This window comes from Aotus nancymaae, unplaced genomic scaffold, assembly GCF_030222135.1.
Source record: "Aotus nancymaae isolate 86718 unplaced genomic scaffold, 86718_ANA_hifiasm-v0.15.2.pri h1tg000022l_1, whole genome shotgun sequence".
NCBI classification, from domain to species: domain Eukaryota; kingdom Metazoa; phylum Chordata; class Mammalia; order Primates; family Aotidae; genus Aotus; species Aotus nancymaae.
The window spans coordinates 46,855,001-46,871,640 of record NW_026988435.1 but is presented as its reverse complement, the minus strand read 5'-3'; the positions used below and the strand labels follow the sequence as shown (position 1 = coordinate 46,871,640).

General features: G+C 53.1%; 1 protein-coding gene across 7 annotated transcripts in view; it reads right to left on the bottom strand.

Annotated features, from left to right (window-relative positions):
• TRPM2 (transient receptor potential cation channel subfamily M member 2) overlaps positions 1-16,640 on the bottom strand; it is an 80,024-nt gene that overhangs the window by 36,523 nt on the left and 26,861 nt on the right. For 5 of the 7 annotated variants that reach the window (XM_064380214.1, XM_064380217.1, XM_064380218.1 and 2 more), the window contains exons 11-17: positions 11,296-11,417; positions 10,698-11,051; positions 6,685-6,822; positions 5,670-5,799; positions 4,479-4,624; positions 3,641-3,753; positions 1,006-1,222 (exon numbers count right to left, since the gene is read on the bottom strand). In XM_064380214.1, the coding sequence (XP_064236284.1) occupies positions 1,006-1,222; positions 3,641-3,753; positions 4,479-4,624; positions 5,670-5,799; positions 6,685-6,822; positions 10,698-11,051; positions 11,296-11,417 (1,220 nt within the window). Of the gene's footprint in view, positions 1-1,005; positions 1,223-3,640; positions 3,754-4,478; positions 4,625-5,669; positions 5,800-6,684; positions 6,826-10,697; positions 11,052-11,295; positions 11,418-16,640 lie in introns of those variants that run through there. The other 2 variants (XM_064380219.1, XM_064380220.1) reach the window with 2 other exon arrangements.

Sequence of the window (16,640 nt, the reverse complement as noted above, 5' to 3'; positions counted from 1 at the left end):
CTGCTTCCTAACTGGGGGCCTGGTGGTCCACCAAGGTCAGAGAGCAGAGGTGAGTCTAAGCCAGGACCATTGCCCCTTGGGCCGACCCCACCCCCTCCCCGCTGCCCTGAGGGGCCCATGGGCCTATTTCCCATGCACCAGCTGCCAGCAGGTGTGGGCACCAAGGGGGCACGGGGGAGACCCCACACAGTAAGGATTCACCCCGCCTGGAGGGCAGCTTGGCCTCGTCCAACTCCAGGGAGGTCGCCTCTGAGCCCTTGGAGCATCTGCCGATGAGGGTCTTTGTTTACCGGGGGCCTGGGCCGCACCAGGGAGTCCCACAGTGTGATCTGGGGTGGGGCTCGGGGCAGTTTTCAGCTTGACCTCCGGAGGGCTGGAGACCGAGGTCAACTGTGTGGTGTCAGCCACGCCTCTGTGACTGACCCCCAGAGACGCCAAGGCCCGCGAGCCTCCCTGGGGACCATGTTCCATGCATGAGGCCACCTGTCACCACTGGGAGGATGGAGTGCCGCCCACACTCCGGGGCAGGGACTGCCTGGATGCTCTGTGCTCACGGCTGTCCTGGGTGCAGCTGGGTCCCTTCCCCTGGCTGGTTTGGTCTGTAGACTTTTGCTTAATAAACTATAAGTGAGCATCGCCGCTCCCCACTGTCTGTGGGTCCTTCTGGCTTGTTACTGAACATGACAGGAGTCTTAGGGACCCCACGCCTTGCACTGCTCTTCCCGGGGGAGGGGACACACCTTGTGGACATTCAAAGTCCACAAGGTCAGGGCATCCCACCTGGAGCCGATGAGCCCAGGTCTCCAGGAGGGGAGGGAAAGCAGGGAAGCCGGTGCCAGGGGCATGAGGAGGGAGGGGTTGGAGGGTGGGGCCCCCGGCACCCATTTTGGGGAGGGAGCGCTGGGTGGGCTAGGCAGGGTATACTCTAGGCCCCGGGTCCCCTGTGAGAACTTGGCCAAGCGGGTGGCCCCGGGCTGGGGCACAGGAAAGCGGGTGGGGGTGTACCTGCCGCGTCTCCTCGCACACCAGGGAGAAGAGCCAGAGGTAGATGGCACACTCGCACCAGGAGGGTGTGGGCTGGAAGTCCACCATGAGCACATAGGCGAACAGGCAGAGGAAGGCGAAGTAGGAGAGGATGTTCAGGAGGAAGACCACCACGGGCGCGGTGAAGAAGGCGCGGGCGCGGGTCGCGGGGCTGCTCACCTCCTGCAGCCTCTTCTCCCTGCGGAGAAGAGACAGTGACCGCGAGGGCCAGTGTCCTGACCCCCCGTGCCCCTCAGAGAGCCGCACTTCAGGGGCAAAAGCAGTCAGGGATCCAGGGCCAGCTACGGGCGGAGCCAGCACAGCACAGCCTGGGAGCCCCAGATGCAGCCACCAGGGTGGAGCTGGCCCCGCCCCGCAAAGTGAGGACACAGGGACGCCCTCCAACACCCATGGCCCTGATCTTCATGGCTGTACACAGGGAGGCTGGGCCCCAGCTTCAGAGCTCCTGGTGCTCAGTGACGCTCAGGCCTCAGTCGCCCTCCTGTAAATGGGGACAGGCTTTCCTCGCTGTCTTCACTGGGGGCGGGGCTGACCACACTCCCGCTGTGGTGTGCCTTGGTCTCGGGTCCCTAACCCAGGGCCGCTGGAACGGGGGCAGAGGCGGCCGTCAGCGATGCAGTTCTGCCATGCTTGGGACACTGCTTTAGGGCACCTGAGCCACTCCTCCCTGCCTCAGTTTCCCACCAGGACTCCTGAGCACTCAGGTGCCATCCTGGCCGTCAGGAGAAGGGGAAGGAGGCAGGCAGCGTGGCCTGCAGGTTGCAGAAGGGGCTCAGCCACCTCACTGGGGTCTTGAATGTGCCCTGACCCCCAGGAGACCCTGGGCCCCCATCCAGCCCTCAGTAAAACACAGCAGACTCCATGACACCCCCGCAAGCCTCTGAGGAGGTGCAGGTGGGGACACCAGGCCCGGCCGGGCCTTCAACCATGGCCAGAATGTCCTCCTCCTTCAGAAGGGAAAGCGATTCCATCAATATCGGCTCTGCAGGCGCAGCTCACTCTCCCCCCACAGACCTGCACTCGCTGCCTCCCCCAGACCTGCACTCGCTGTCCCCCCCACAGACCTGCACTCGCTGTCCCCCCCACAGACCTGCACTCACTGTCCCCCCCACAGACCTGCACTCGCTGCCTCCCCCAGACCTGCACTCGCTGTCCCCCCCAACAGACCTGCACTCGCTGTCCCCCCCACAGACCTGCACTCGCTGCCTCCCCCAGACCTGCACTCGCTGTCCCCCCCACAGACCTGCACTCGCTGCCTCCCCCAGACCTGCACTCACTGTCCCCCCCACAGACCTGCACTCGCTGCCTCCCCCAGACCTGCACTCGCTGCCTCCCCCAGACCTGCACTCGCTGTCCCCCCCCACAGACCTGCACTCGCTGCCTCCCCCAGACCTGCACTCGCTGTCCCCCCCACAGATCTGCACTCGCTGCCTCCCCCAGACCTGCACTCGCTGTCCCCCCCAACAGACCTGCACTCGCTGTCCCCCCCACAGACCTGCACTCGCTGCCTCCCCCAGACCTGCACTCGCTGTCCCCCCCACAGACCTGCACTCGCTGCCTCCCCCAGACCTGCACTCACTGTCCCCCCCCACAGACCTGCACTCGCTGCCTCCCCCAGACCTGCACTCGCTGCCTCCCCCAGACCTGCACTCGCTGTCCCCCCCACAGACCTGCACTCGCTGCCTCCCCCAGACCTGCACTCGCTGTCCCCCCCACAGACCTGCACTCGCTGCCTCCCCCAGACCTGCACTCGCTGTCCCCCCCAACAGACCTGCACTCGCTGTCCCCCCCCACAGACCTGCACTCGCTGCCTCCCCCAGACCTGCACTCGCTGTCCCCCCCACAGACCTGCACTCGCTGTCCCCCCCACAGACCTGCACTCACTGTCCCCCCCACAGACCTGCACTCGCTGCCTCCCCCAGACCTGCACTCGCTGTCCCCCCCAACAGACCTGCACTCGCTGTCCCCCCCCACAGACCTGCACTCGCTGCCTCCCCCAGACCTGCACTCGCTGTCCCCCCCCACAGACCTGCACTCGCTGTCCCTCCCCCAGACCTGCACTCGCTGTCCCCCCCCAACAGACCTGCACTCGCTGCCTCCCCCAGACCTGCACTCGCTGTCCCCCCCCACAGACCTGCACTCACTGTCCCCCCCACAGACCTGCACTCGCTGCCTCCCCCAGACCTGCACTCGCTGTCCCCCCCAACAGACCTGCACTCGCTGTCCCCCCCCAGACCTGCACTCGCTGTCCCCACAGACCTGCACTCGCTGCCCCCCAGACCTGCACTCACTGCCCCCCCAGACTGGCTCAGGTCTGCAGTGCTGGCAGGAGACCATCGGTCTCGGCCTCCCTGACCCCAGGCTGCTGTGACGGGGACCGATCGCCAGCATCATGCGATTGGCACTGGGACCCGGGGAAGGCAGGTGCTTCCAGCACATGGGGCCCTGCTCGGCTTCCCACCCTCACCTCTACGGCTCCAGGATCCAGGCACGACCCTGAGGACACACGACGTGCTCCCAGTGAGGGGAGGTGGGGAAGGTCCTGAGCCCCCAGGAGCCCCTCCCGCAGCCCCGCAGCCCCACAGCTTTGCAGTACCTGAAGGAGATGAAGCCGGTGAGGAGCAGCGGGAAGGCCAGCATGCACAGGGTCACACGCCACAGCCCGTTGTCCACGCAGAGCTGGCCCCACCACACCTTGGTCAGGAAGGCCTGCGGATGAGGACGGTCTTAGGATGGCAGTGCCCAGCCCTGTGCCCCAGACGGTGCCCGTCGGCTGTCTGCTGAGGACTCAGGGTGCCTAGTGGACACAGCCAGCTTGTGGTCTCACAGTAGAAAGTGAAGACACAGAGTGTGCCCCGGGGCTTTTGGTGCCCAATCCTGCCTTTCCTGGACCTCAAGCTGTGGGACTCGATCTCTGCCAGCTTCTACGGCCCCGCAGTTGGCCCCTCTGAGCTCTGTAGCTGGGGACGGGACCCCACCCCAGGCATCCTCAGGCCCGGCACGACGGGGGCTCATGGACCTGGCAATAGCTCGGAGCTCCAAGGAAGCCCAGCGTGCGAAGGGCACGCGCTGCAGGCCGGGCCCTGCCGGGGGTGTCAGGGCGACGCCGAGGGAGGAAGGACACGCCGTGCCCCGCGTATCCCTCCAGGGACAGAGGGCGGCTGCCTGTGCCCCCAGGTAGGAACGTCCGTTCGTGGGGAGGTGACTGTGACCTCCGCGCCACCAGCTCCTGCTTTGCTTTACGCTGTTCTCCCCGTCTGCACGATGGGAGGCCAGAGCCTGGAGCAGGTGGCCAAGGGGTCAGGCGCTGTCCCCAAGCTGCCAAGGGGCCCGAGGCCCGTGTGAGTGTGCGTGCCGACCGCGGAATAGGAGGCCGTGTCCACCCTACAGGCACCGCATGCGTCTGTTTCCGGAAGGGGCCCTTGGAAGGTCACCTGGACGCCCCCGTGAGACACAAACTTCATGCCCTTGGCCTCCAGGGCGAGCTGCAGGCAGGTGGTCTTCCCCCAGGCCTCGGAGACGCGGATGAGCAGCTTCTGAGCTCTCTCTTCGTCCTTCCGGTAGCACTCGGTGAAGACCCCTGTGGGGAGACGGAAGAGCCACGTCAGAGCAGCAGGTCACACTGGCTGAGCCCAGGGGACGGGTCAGAGGGCAACCACTCTGGACAGGAGCACCGGGGCACAGGGAGGGGTGCTGGGCAGGGCCAGGCAAATGTGGGGCTGATGTGTCTACAGACCCGGGCCGGGGAAGAGGACCCCGGGGAGAGGGCTCGTAGGGCTGAAGCCATCTCTACAAAAGTCACAACAGGGCAGGGAACTGACCCAGGCGACTCCATCTCGCTTCTCACCTCCAGGCTGCCCTTGTCCATGCCTGGGCGGAAGCCACGCTAGCTTAGACAGGAACTCAGTTTGTAGTCTAACTGCCAAACAAAGCTGACAACAGCCCTTTCCCGAAACAAACCCCTTCCTGCCTGGGGACCAGTCTGCCTTTGACAGGCTAACGAAGTAGCCACAAATTAGAAATTATGGTTTAGGAGTCATGAAGCCGGAGGCCACGAGATTCTGAACCTCCAAACTCTTCCTAGGAATGACGTCACTGTCGGAAAACCTAGGACATTTTCACAGCCTGCGCCTGACGCACCACTGTCACCACCCCCACCGGAAATCTGGCTCAGCCAGTTCTGTGACCAAACCCAGGAGCAGAAGCCAGCGAGAAGAACCCGCTTCGACCCCGACGGTCTCAACTCTGACCCAACCGATCGGCACTCCCCACTCCCTGGCCCTACCCACCAAATCATCCTTCAAAAACTCCACTCTCCAAACAGACTGATTTGGGTGATGAAACTCCAGCCTCCCATTCAGCCGGCTCTGTGTGAATTAATAAACCGCTTCTCTACGGCAATCTCGCTGTCTTAACAGATGGGCTCTATCCAGGCAGCAGGCAAGATGGACCCACCGGGTGGTTACAGGGCTGAGACCCAGGGATGAGGACCCCAGGGTGAGGGCACATAGGGCTGAGACTCAGGGATGGGAAACTCCTGTGCATGGCTGAGACCCAGGGAGGGGACCCCGGTGGGGCGTGCAGAGCTGAGCTGTGGCCTGCGGCCCGTGCCCGGCGGGGCTCACCTATGGCTCTCTGCTCAAACTCCTCCGCCAGTGCCAGCATCTCCTCCGAGCTGTCCGTGTCCTCCTCCTCCTTGGACAGCTCCTTCAGGATCTTGCAGCAGGCCAAGGCCGCCGCGATGCAGTCCTGGCTCTGCGGACCCGAGGAGCCACCGTGAGACTCTAAAGGGCCTAGCCAGGCTCAACCCAGCCTGGGGAAGCCAACACACTGCCCCGGTGATGAACACAGAGGTCAGGGACAGTGCGGGCCACTGCGCAATCACCATCTGTGCACATCTATGAAGACAATCTGAGCCCCACCCAATCAATACATAACCTCCCTCTGACGGCCCAGGCTCCTGTGTGGCCTGTGAGAGGGCTCTGCTTGCCCTGCAAAGCCTAATAGACAGCATGTGCCCAGCACATGCACCCGCCCCACCAGAACCCACGTGAGCTGCAAGGGCGGCACCACCCGGCCTGTGGATGCCCAGCGAGGCTCGGCCCTGGACATAACCACAGGATGAGTTTTTTTAGCAGAACTTTTAATTTAAAAATTCCTTTCCTGGTCCAGGCACGGTGCCTCATGCTTATAATCCCAGCACTCTGGGAGGCCGAAGCAGGCGGATCATGAGGTCACGAGTTCAAACCGAACCTGGCCCATATGGTAAAGCCCCGTCTCTACTAAAAATATAAAAACAGCCAGGTGCGGTGGCACGTGCCTGTTGTTCCAGCTACTTGGGAGGCTGAGGCAGGAGAATCACTTGAACCCGGGACGCAGAGTTTGCAGCGAGCTGAAATCGCGCCACTGCACTCTAGCCTGGGCGACAGAACGAGACTCCATCTCAAAAAAAAAAATCCTTTCCTGCCGAGAGCTACGTTCTTCATTCTTCAACTCTGGGCGCCCCGAGTCCCTCCTGGTGTTGGAGAAGCCCACGCCCCCTCCACAGCCCCTGAGTGCAGCTGGCCTCAGGCACTCCGGCCTCGCTCCCCAGCGGCTGCTGGCCTATGGCTGTGTCTGCTGAGAAGCCGGTCTTATTACCTGAGCCCAGATGATTCCTGCCAGCTCCCGACGGTTCTGGACGATGGCCCAAATGAGAAGGTCGCGGATGGGGTCCATGGTGAAGGTCACGTGGCCCGAAGAACGCTTGTAGAGGGACCGGAGGCTCACTCCCTGCACCTGCTGAGGAGTGGACAGTCAGAGCCCCAGCTGGGCCCCACTGGCTCAGAGTCACTTGGGGAAGCTGCTGGAGGTGCTGGCCCTGACCTCAGCCAGCCTTCTCAGGATCACCGTTCCTGGAATGCTACAACCTGCATTTTCAGCAACGCCCTACATCATTCTCATGCACACTGAAGTGTTTTTTTGTTCGTTTGTTTTTTTTGAGACAGAGTCTTGCTTTGCCGCCAGGCACCAGGCTGGAGCACAGTGGCGCGATCTCGGCTCACTGCAGCCTCTGCCTCCTAGGTTCAAGCAATTCTCCTGCCTCAGCCTCCCGAGTTGCTGGGACTACAGGCGCACACCACCACTCCTGGCTAATTTTTGTATTTTTGGTAGAGACAGGTTTTCATCACGTTGGCCAGGATGGTCTTGACCTCTTGATCTCATGATCTACCCGCCTCGGCCTCCCAAAGTGCTGGGATTACAGGCATGAGCCACCATACGCGGCCCACACTGAAGTTTTTAAAACCACTGTTCTGGAGACATCTAGAAACATCTAGAAAGTGAAATTTCCGTCTAACTCCTTTCCCAACGTTTGTAGACTTTTGTTTCATGTCAGGCACTTCAAGGTTCCCTAGTCTTATCTGATGTCATCGAAGCCACTTTCAATGAAGTAAAATTCTAGCCCAGTGGAGTCTGTTAATAGGTCTGTGACTGTCTTCTCTTTGAGGGACCCTCCTGCAGTGTCTCTGGCAGGGAGGCCACCAGGGAACATCTGCCAGGTGGGCAACAAGGCGCACATATGAGCGAGGGCAGGGCACCTCACCCAGCCCCACCTCCCCTACCTGGCTAGGCTTCAGGGAACGTGCACTCGGGGAGCTGAGAAACACTTTCCAGAAGTAGAAAAGGCATCTCCAACATCACATACTGCACAAAACACACTTCAAGTGATCCTAGAAATTTCCCAAAGGTTTTTCATTATCAAGAAATGTGTTTTTCTTCCTAAACCACAGGTATGGATAAGCCGAAGCTGCTTTGGACCTTCCTAAGCATATCCCTACTGAGTGTCTTAAACAAATGCACTGGACTTAGGAAGCGCAGACTGTGAATGTATAAAGCCAAGCCATACCCAGCTGGGCGTGGTGGCTCACATCTGTAATCCCAGCACTTTGGGAGACCAAGGCAGGTGGATCACCTGAGGTCGGGAGTTCGAGACCAGCCTGACCAACATGGTGAAACCCCGTCTTAAAAAAAAAAAGATTAAAAATAAATAAAATGAAATAAAGGATAACAATAATTCTAAAAAAAAAAAATTGATACCAGAGCCAAACAAATATAGCTCCTCAAATAAAACTGTCACCAAAGGCTTAAGCATTCTGATGCAAACACCCTGAAAACTCTGACAAGAGAACCCAGTATACTAAACTTGCACTGAGGTCAAGCTGAAATGCAAACCAGGAATAAAAACATGTTTCACTATCAGAAAATCTATTAAAATAATTCACCAAATTCATGGGTCAAAGAAGAAAAGCGGCTGAATCTTCTCAAAGGCATCTGATAAAACAGCGCTGATGCTCTGCTTTGTAAAACCTTAATGAATCAGAGGAGATAAATACTCCCAAGAGGAAATACAAACACAAAATCCAGCATCATTCCTGACATCGAGACACTGCAAGGTTCCCATTGATTCAGGATGGAGACAGGAGCAGGGTTCCCACTGAATCAGGGTGGAGACTAGAGCAGGGTTCCCACTGAATCAGGGTGGAGATTAGAGCAGGGTTCCCACTGAATCAGGGTGGAGATTAGAGCAGGGTTCCCGCTGAATCAGGGTGGAGATTAGAACAGGGTTCCCACTGAATCAGGGTGGAGATTAGAGCAGGGTTCCCACTGAATCAGGGTGGAGATTAGAGCAGGGTTCCCACTGAATCAGGGTGGAGATTAGAGCAGGGTTCCCACTGAATCAGTGTGGAGATTAGAGCAGGGTTCCCGCTGAATCAGGGTGGAGATTAGAACAGGGTTCCCACTGAATCAGGGTGGAGATTACAGCAGGGTTCCCGCTGAATCAGGGTGGAGATTAGAGCAGGGTTCCCACTGAATCAGTGTGGAGATTACAGCAGGGTTCCCACTGAATCAGGGTGGAGATTAGAGCAGGGTTCCCACTGAATCCGGGTGGAGATTACAGCAGGATTCCTACAGAATCAGGGTGGAGATTAGAGCAGGGTTCCCACTGAATCAGGGTGGAGATTACAGCAGGGTTCCCACTGAATCAGGGTGGAGATTAGAGCAGGGTTCCCACTGAATCCGGGTGGAGATTACAGCAGGATTCCTACAGAATCAGGGTGGAGATTAGAGCAGGGTTCCCACTGAATCAGTGTGGAGATTACAGCAGGGTTCCCACTGAATCAGGGTGGAGATTACAGCAGGGTTCCCACTGAATCAGGGTGGAGATTACAGCAGGGTTCCCACTGAATCCGGGTGGAGATTACAGCAGGATTCCTACAGAATCAGGGTGGAGATCAGAACAGGGTTCCCACAGAATCTGGGTGGAGATTACAGCAGGATTCCTACAGAATCAGGGTATAGGTTAGAACAGGGTTCCCACTGAATCAGGGTGGCGATCAGAGCATCCACTCTGCCACAGCTGCAGTGCAAACTGGGCACGTCACACAAATATGGCCTGACTGTAGGGAGAAACCAGCACCCCTGGTGAGCAGGAGTGGGGCTCAGGGCAGGGGCATCACCCTCCCTGCAGAACCTTTCATACTGTTGGGAACTTTTGGAAAGGGTGTTATGGACTGAACTGTGTCCCCGTAAAATTCATATGTTGAAGCCCTAACCCCCAATGTGACTACAGCATTTCGAGATAGATAGGGCCTTTAATAAGGTAATTAAGGTTAAATGAGGCCACACTGTGGGTTCCTAAGTGGATAGGTGTGGTATCTTTAAAAAAAGAGGAGTGAGGTCAGGTATGGTGGCTCACACCTGCAATCCCAGCACTTTGGGAGGCCAAAACAGGAGGATCACTTGAGCCCCAGAGTTTGAGACCAGCCTGGGCTGTATAATGAGAACCGATCTCCACAAAACATTAAAAAATAATAATAATAAGCTAGGCATGGTGGCACGTGCCTATAGTCCCAGCTACTCAAGAGGCTGAGGCAGGAGAATTGTTTGAGCCCAGGAGGTGGAAGGTACAGTGAGCCATGATTGCACCACTGCACTCCAGCCTGGGCGACAGAGCCAAAACCTATCTCAAACATAAAAATAGGTGAGGCACGGCGGCTGAGCGGCATAATTCCAGCCAAGCCTTTGGGAGGCTGAGGAGGGCGAATCGCTTGAGGCCAGGAGTTTGAGACCAGCCTGTCCAAAATGGCGAAACCATCTCTACAAAAAATAAAAAATCTGTCAGGTGTGGTGGTGCACACCTGTAGTCCCAGCTACTTGAGAGGCTGAGGTGGGAGTATTGCTTGAGCCTGGGAGGTCGAGGCCACAGTCAGCTATGATCACACCACTGCACTCAAGCCTGGAAGACGGATTGAAATCCTGTCTCAAAAAAACAAAGAAAAGAAAAAGAAGAGGAAGCGCACCAGAGATCTCGCTCTCTGCCATGGGAAGACACGGCAAGAGGGCAGCCATGCGCATCCGGGAAGAGGCCCTGGCCAGAAGCCAGCCCTGCTGGCGCCTTCATCTGGGAATTCCGGCCTCCGGAACTTCGAGAAAATAAACTTGTAGCTTCCGCCCTGTCTGTGAAATTTCGTTACAGCAGCCTAAGACAGAGCATGTGTCCCACCCATGTGTCTTTTCTGATAAAAATAAAAGCTAACTTTAAGAACAGAGACTGTAAGCACAGCAGTAGCCCGCACGGGCCAGGCCAGGCCGACCCCGTTACCAGCACGCACGTTGAGCTTGATGTGTGGCACAGGCAGCAGGAGCCGCGGCCGGTCGCTGTGCCGGGGCCAGGGGTAGAGCGGCTGCGTGAAGTCCCCCAGCAGCTCCCGCAGCACCTGGGCCACGTGGTGCATCTGCAGGCGGGGCGCGGCCGGCGCGCAAGCCAGGCGCTCGGGCTCCTCGGCCAGCAGCTTCTGCAGCTTGCTGTGGAACAGGCAGGAGGGCTCCAGGTTCTCGTAGAGATACAGCAACGTGTCCCAGGTGACGAAGTCCTTCAGCCGCACCCCATTCTCCAGGAAGAGCTTCACAAACTCAGGCTTGTTGGAGATGAGGGCCGCCGTCATCATGGGGTGCAGATCTGAAGGCTGAGAGCAAGCCCTGTGCTGTGACCGTTGCATTTGGTCATCGCCCCATGTCATCCTGATCTCAATGACCCTGGAGGCAGGGGCTGCTGCGGTCCCCCACCTGGGGAGGATGAAAGCTGCCCGGGTCACCCACCCTCAAGGGAAGGGCTGGGATCCAGACGATGCAACCCTCACCTGCCCTTGCTTCAGGGTGCAATGCGCGTGGCCCAGCGGGTCCCTCCACAAGGTGCTCCGGAAGACTTACCTTCCACTGCCACTCATCCGTGAAGATCTCACTGCGGGCGATGTCCACGCGATTCCATGCCACTGCCAGTTTCAGCTGGTGGTCCCAGTTCTCCTGGCCAAAGTGGTCCTGGCTCCGTGAGGCTGCAGATGAACAGGTGCACACTGAGCCTTGATCCTGGCTCAAAGCCGTTTCCCTCCAAGGCCACCGACTTAGGACGTCAGAGTCGGGGATGTGTCACGAGCCCTTGCCTCTCAACAATTCAAAGTGACCGACGCAGCACCCAGTGACATCTTCCCATGCACACGGCCTTGTGAAAGCACATTCCATTTCGGGATCAGAATCAGTGAATCTTGGGGCTTTGGTCATCACGTCCACTCACCCGTTTCCCCTGCCCTCCTCCTGGCCGTGCCCTGGCCCCTGAGTGACAGGTGGGCAGTGAACAGGAAAAGGGCCTCCCTGTTTAAAGAAGACACAGGTCTCTAAAGGGCAGGCATCTTATACTAACATCCAGAACTCAGGACTCAGAAGCAACCAAATTTCCTTTCCTGCCTCAATCGCCTGTAAATATCCAACTGCGACAACCACCTCACTGGTTTCAGGACAAGTATTTCACTCAAGTAGTCTGCACTCTCTTTCCGGTCTAACTTCTTTAAACGTGGGTTATAATTTGGGGAAAAAGAAAAAAGAATTTTGACCCTTACCTCACACCACACACAAGAATCAACCTGAAGTGGCTCATAGACCCAAACATAAAGGCTGTGTCTACAAAACCGCTATCAAAAAACAGAAGAAAATATCTGCAACCTTGGGATGGGCAGAGACCTCTTAGCTATGATATAAAGAACGTGAATCATCAAGAAAAATGGATTAAATTAAACTTCATTAAAATTTAAGCCTTATGCTCTTTAAAGACATCTTGAAGAAAATAAGAAAGCAAATTACACACCATAATAAAATAATATCTGACCAAGTATCTGTATCAGAATATACAAATAACTCTTACAAATAAAAAATAGGAAGACAAATAATCAAATAAAAATAGACAAGAGATCGGAAAGACACTTCACTAGGTAAACAGGCAAATGGCCAAAAAGTCCTTAAAATGATGCTCCACGTCGGTAGTCCTCAGAAAAATGTAAATTCCAACCACACTGAGATGTCACTTCACACCCACTAGGGTGGCTACAATTTAAAAGACTGATAACACCAAGTGTTTGCAAGGATGTAGGGCAACACTCATCCCCTGCTGGCAGAGAGGAAAAGGAATGCAATCTTTTCAGAAAACAGTTTGTCAGCTTTTTACAAAGTGAAACATACACTTACAATAAAGGCCAGTAATTCCACTCCTAGATACTGACCCAGGAGAAATGAAGACAAATAACAGCTTTATTCATAATAGCACCAAACTGGAAACAATCTAAATGCCCACCAATGGATGAATGGAGAAACAACCCGTGCTGTATTCACACAATAGGATGCTCCTTCACCGACGAAAAAGAACAGAGTCTGACACACGCAACAACACGATGAATCTCAACAACAGTGCACCGAGCAAAAGAAGCAGGGCGTGAAGGAACGTATCACGCGGGAGTCCATTTACGTGAAGCTCTAAAACGAGCGAAACTAATCTAGAGCGACAGAGGCAGACAGATGATTTCCAGAGCCAGGCTGGAGGGAGGCTCCGCCACAAAGGGCCACGAGGGAACCTTCGGGCTAAGGGAGACTGTGGTGGGTCACGGTGCCTATGCTTGCTACACAGTACGTTTAGAATGGGGGAAGCTTACTGTATCTAAGCTGAAACTTCATTAAGTTGGTATTTTAAAATTCATTATGTTTTTAAATCGTGGTAAAATACATGTAGCATAAAATTTACCATCTTAACTTTTTTTTTCTTTTTTTGAGTCAGGGTCTCACTCTGTCACCCAGGCTGGAGCACAGTGCTGTGATCATATTTACAATCAGGAGGCTTATTGCAGCCTCAGCCTCCTGGGCTCAAGCGACCCTCCCACCTCAGCCTCTTAAATAATGAAGAGTACAGGTGTGCATCACCACACCTGGCTAATTTGTTTTAATTTTTTGTATAGCCAGAGTTTGCTATGCTGCCCAGGCTGGTCGCAAACTCCTGGGCTCAAGTGATCCTCCCACCTCAGCCTCCCAAAGTGCTGAGATTATAGGCATGAGACACCTCACCCAGCCAAATATTTTTAAGTGTACAGTTCACTGGTATTAAGTACATTCACAATGCTGTGCAGCAGCATCACCATCCTTCTCCCCATATCTCTTTTTATCTTGGAAACTAAAACTCTATCCCCACTAAACACTTACTCCCCATTCGCCCCTCCCCCAGACCCTGGCACCCACCATTCTACTTTCTGTCTTTATGAATCTGACTACTCCAGGGACCTCACGTAAGTGAACTCGTAGAGTATCTGTCCTTTTGTGACTGGCTTATCCCGCTTAATATAACGTCTTCAAGGATCTCCATGTTGTAGCGTGTGTCAGAACTTCCTTCCTTTTGTAAGGCTCAGTAACGTTTCACTGCAGGTATAGACCACATTTTGTTTATCTGTTCATCTGTTTATGGACACTTGGGCTGTTTCCACTTTTTAGCGACTGTGAATAATGCAGCTATGAACATGAGTGTACAAATATCTCTTCCAGACCCTGCTTTAAATTTGGGAGTAGGGAGTGGCATATATATCTGGAAGTGGAATAGCTGGATCATATAGGAATTATATTTTTCAATTTTTAAGAAACCGCCATCTTGTTTTCCATGGCAGCTGCACCATGTTACATATCCACCAGCAGTGCACAGGAGTTCCAATTTCTCCACACACTGGCCAAGACTTGTGATTTTCAGTTCTTCTTTACAGTAGCTATCCAGATGTTTTTGAAATGCTATCTCTTAGTTTTGATTTGCATTTCTCTAATGATTCGTGATGCTGAGCATCTTTTCAGGAGCTGACTGACCATTTGTATGTCTTCTTTAAAGAAATATCTGTTCAAGTCCTTTGCCCATTTTTGAATTGGGTTTTTTTTTTATTGTTGAGTTATAGGAGTTCTCTATATATTCTGGATACCAATCCCTTACCATATGTATGATTTGCAAATATTTTCTCTCATTCCATGGGTTGCCTTTTTACTCTGTTGATAATATCTTTTGATGCACAAAATTATTTAATTTTCATAAACCCCAATTTATCTATTTTTTCCCTTGTTTATTGTGCCTTAGGTGTCATAGCCAAGAAACCACTGCCAAATCCTCCATCGTGAAGTTTTTGCCCCGTGCTTTCTTCTAAGAGTTTAGGTCTTACATTTAGAAGTCCTTGATCTACTTTGAGCTAATTTTTTATAGGGCTTTAGGTAAGGGTCTAACTTGATTCTTTGGCATGTGGCTATCCAGTTTATCCAGCATCATTTTTTGCTTATTTTGGGGCTCACTATTCTATTCCATTGGTCTCCATATCTTTTGGGTTTTTTTTTTTTTTTTTTTTTTTTTGAGACAGGGTCTAGCTCTGTTGCCCAGGCTGGAGTGCAGTGGTGAAATCATATCTCACTGCAGCCACAGGCTTCTGGGCTCAAGTGATCCTCTCCCCTCAGCCTCCCATGTAGCTGAGACTACAAGCATGAACCACTATGCCCAGCTTTTTTATTTTATATAGAGACAGGCTTTCACCATGTTGCCTGGGCTGTTCTTGAACTCCTGAGCCAAAGCAATCAGCCCACTTTGTTCTCCCAAAGTGCTGGGGTTACAGGCAGGAGCCACCACACCCAGCCCTCTATGTCTTTACACCATTACCACACTGTTTTGATTACTATAGCTTTGTACTGAGTTTAGAAATCAGAAAGTGTAAGTCCTCCAGCTTTGTTCTTCCCTTTCAAAATTATTTTGTCTGTTTGGTGTACCTTTAGACTCCACATGAATTTTAGGACGGGCTTTTCTATTTCTACAAAAAAAAAATCACTAGAGTTTTGATAGGAATTGCATTGAATCTGTAGATTGCTTGAAAGGGTGTCGAATTTTGTCAAATACTTTTCTGTATCAGTTGAGATAATCATGGTTTTTTTCTTCATCACTCTGTTAATGTGGTGTATTAATTGAGTTTCATATGTTGAACCATCCTTGCATTCCAGGAATAAATCTCATGTAGTCATAGCGTATAATCCTGTTATTGCTACTGAATTTTGTATGCTAATATTTTGTTGAGGAATTTTGTATCAATGTTTATAACGGATATCGGTATGTAGTTTTCTTTTCTTGCAGTGTCTGTCTTTGGTATCAGAGTAATGCTGGCCTCACAGAATGAATTAGGAAGTTTTCCTTCTTGAATTTTTGGGAAAAGTTTGAGAAGGACTGGTGTTGGTTCTTTAAACATTTGGTAGAATTCACCAGTGAAGCCATCAGGCCTGAAACTTTTGTGGGGAGATTTTTTGTTACTGATTCAATCTCCTTGCTACTTATAGATCTATTCAGAGTTTTTATTTTTTTAAGATTTAGTCTTGGTAGGTTTTGTGCTTCTAGAAATGTGTTCATTTCATCTACTGCTATGGCTGGAATATTTTCCCCAAAGTTCATATGTTGCAAGCATAATCCCCAGTACAACAGTGCTGGGAGGTGGGGCCTAACAGAGGTGATTCATTACAGAACAAAGCCTTCATGAATGGATTAATGTCTTATTTTGGGAGTGGGTTAGTTACTGCAAGAGTGGACTTGTTATAAAAAACAAATTTAGCTCCCTCTTGCTTTCTTACTCTCTTTCATGCATGTATGTGCTCCCCTGCCCTTCTGCCTTCTACTGGAAGGGCGTGTGTGTGCTGCCATTCTGGAATGACACATGAGGCAGGCCCTTGCCAGATGCTGGACCCTCAATTTTGGGCTTCCCAGCTTCCAAAACTTTAATAAATCAACCTCTGACCATCTTCTGGGAAGGCAAGGATGGTCAGTGATTGATTTATAAAGTGCTAGGTACTTTGTAAAGTACTTAGTCTGTGGTATTCTGTTATAGTCACATAAAACAGACTAACACATCTAGGTTATCCAATTTGTTGGCATACGATTGTTCATAGTACTCACTTATAATCCTTTTTATTTCTGTAGAGTCAGAAGTAATGCCCCTACTTTCATTTCTAATTTTAGTAATATGAATCTTCTTCCTTTTTTCTTAGTCCAGCCAGCTAAATGTGTGTCAATTTTATCTTTTCAAATAACCAATTTTTTACTTTATTTTCTCTGTGATTTTCTGTTCTTTATGTCACTGATCTCTGCTCTAATCTTTTTTTGGATTTCACTTGTTCCTATTTTTCTAATGAGTTACGTTGTAAAGTTAGGTTGTTGGTTTAAGATCTTATTTTCTAATGTAAGC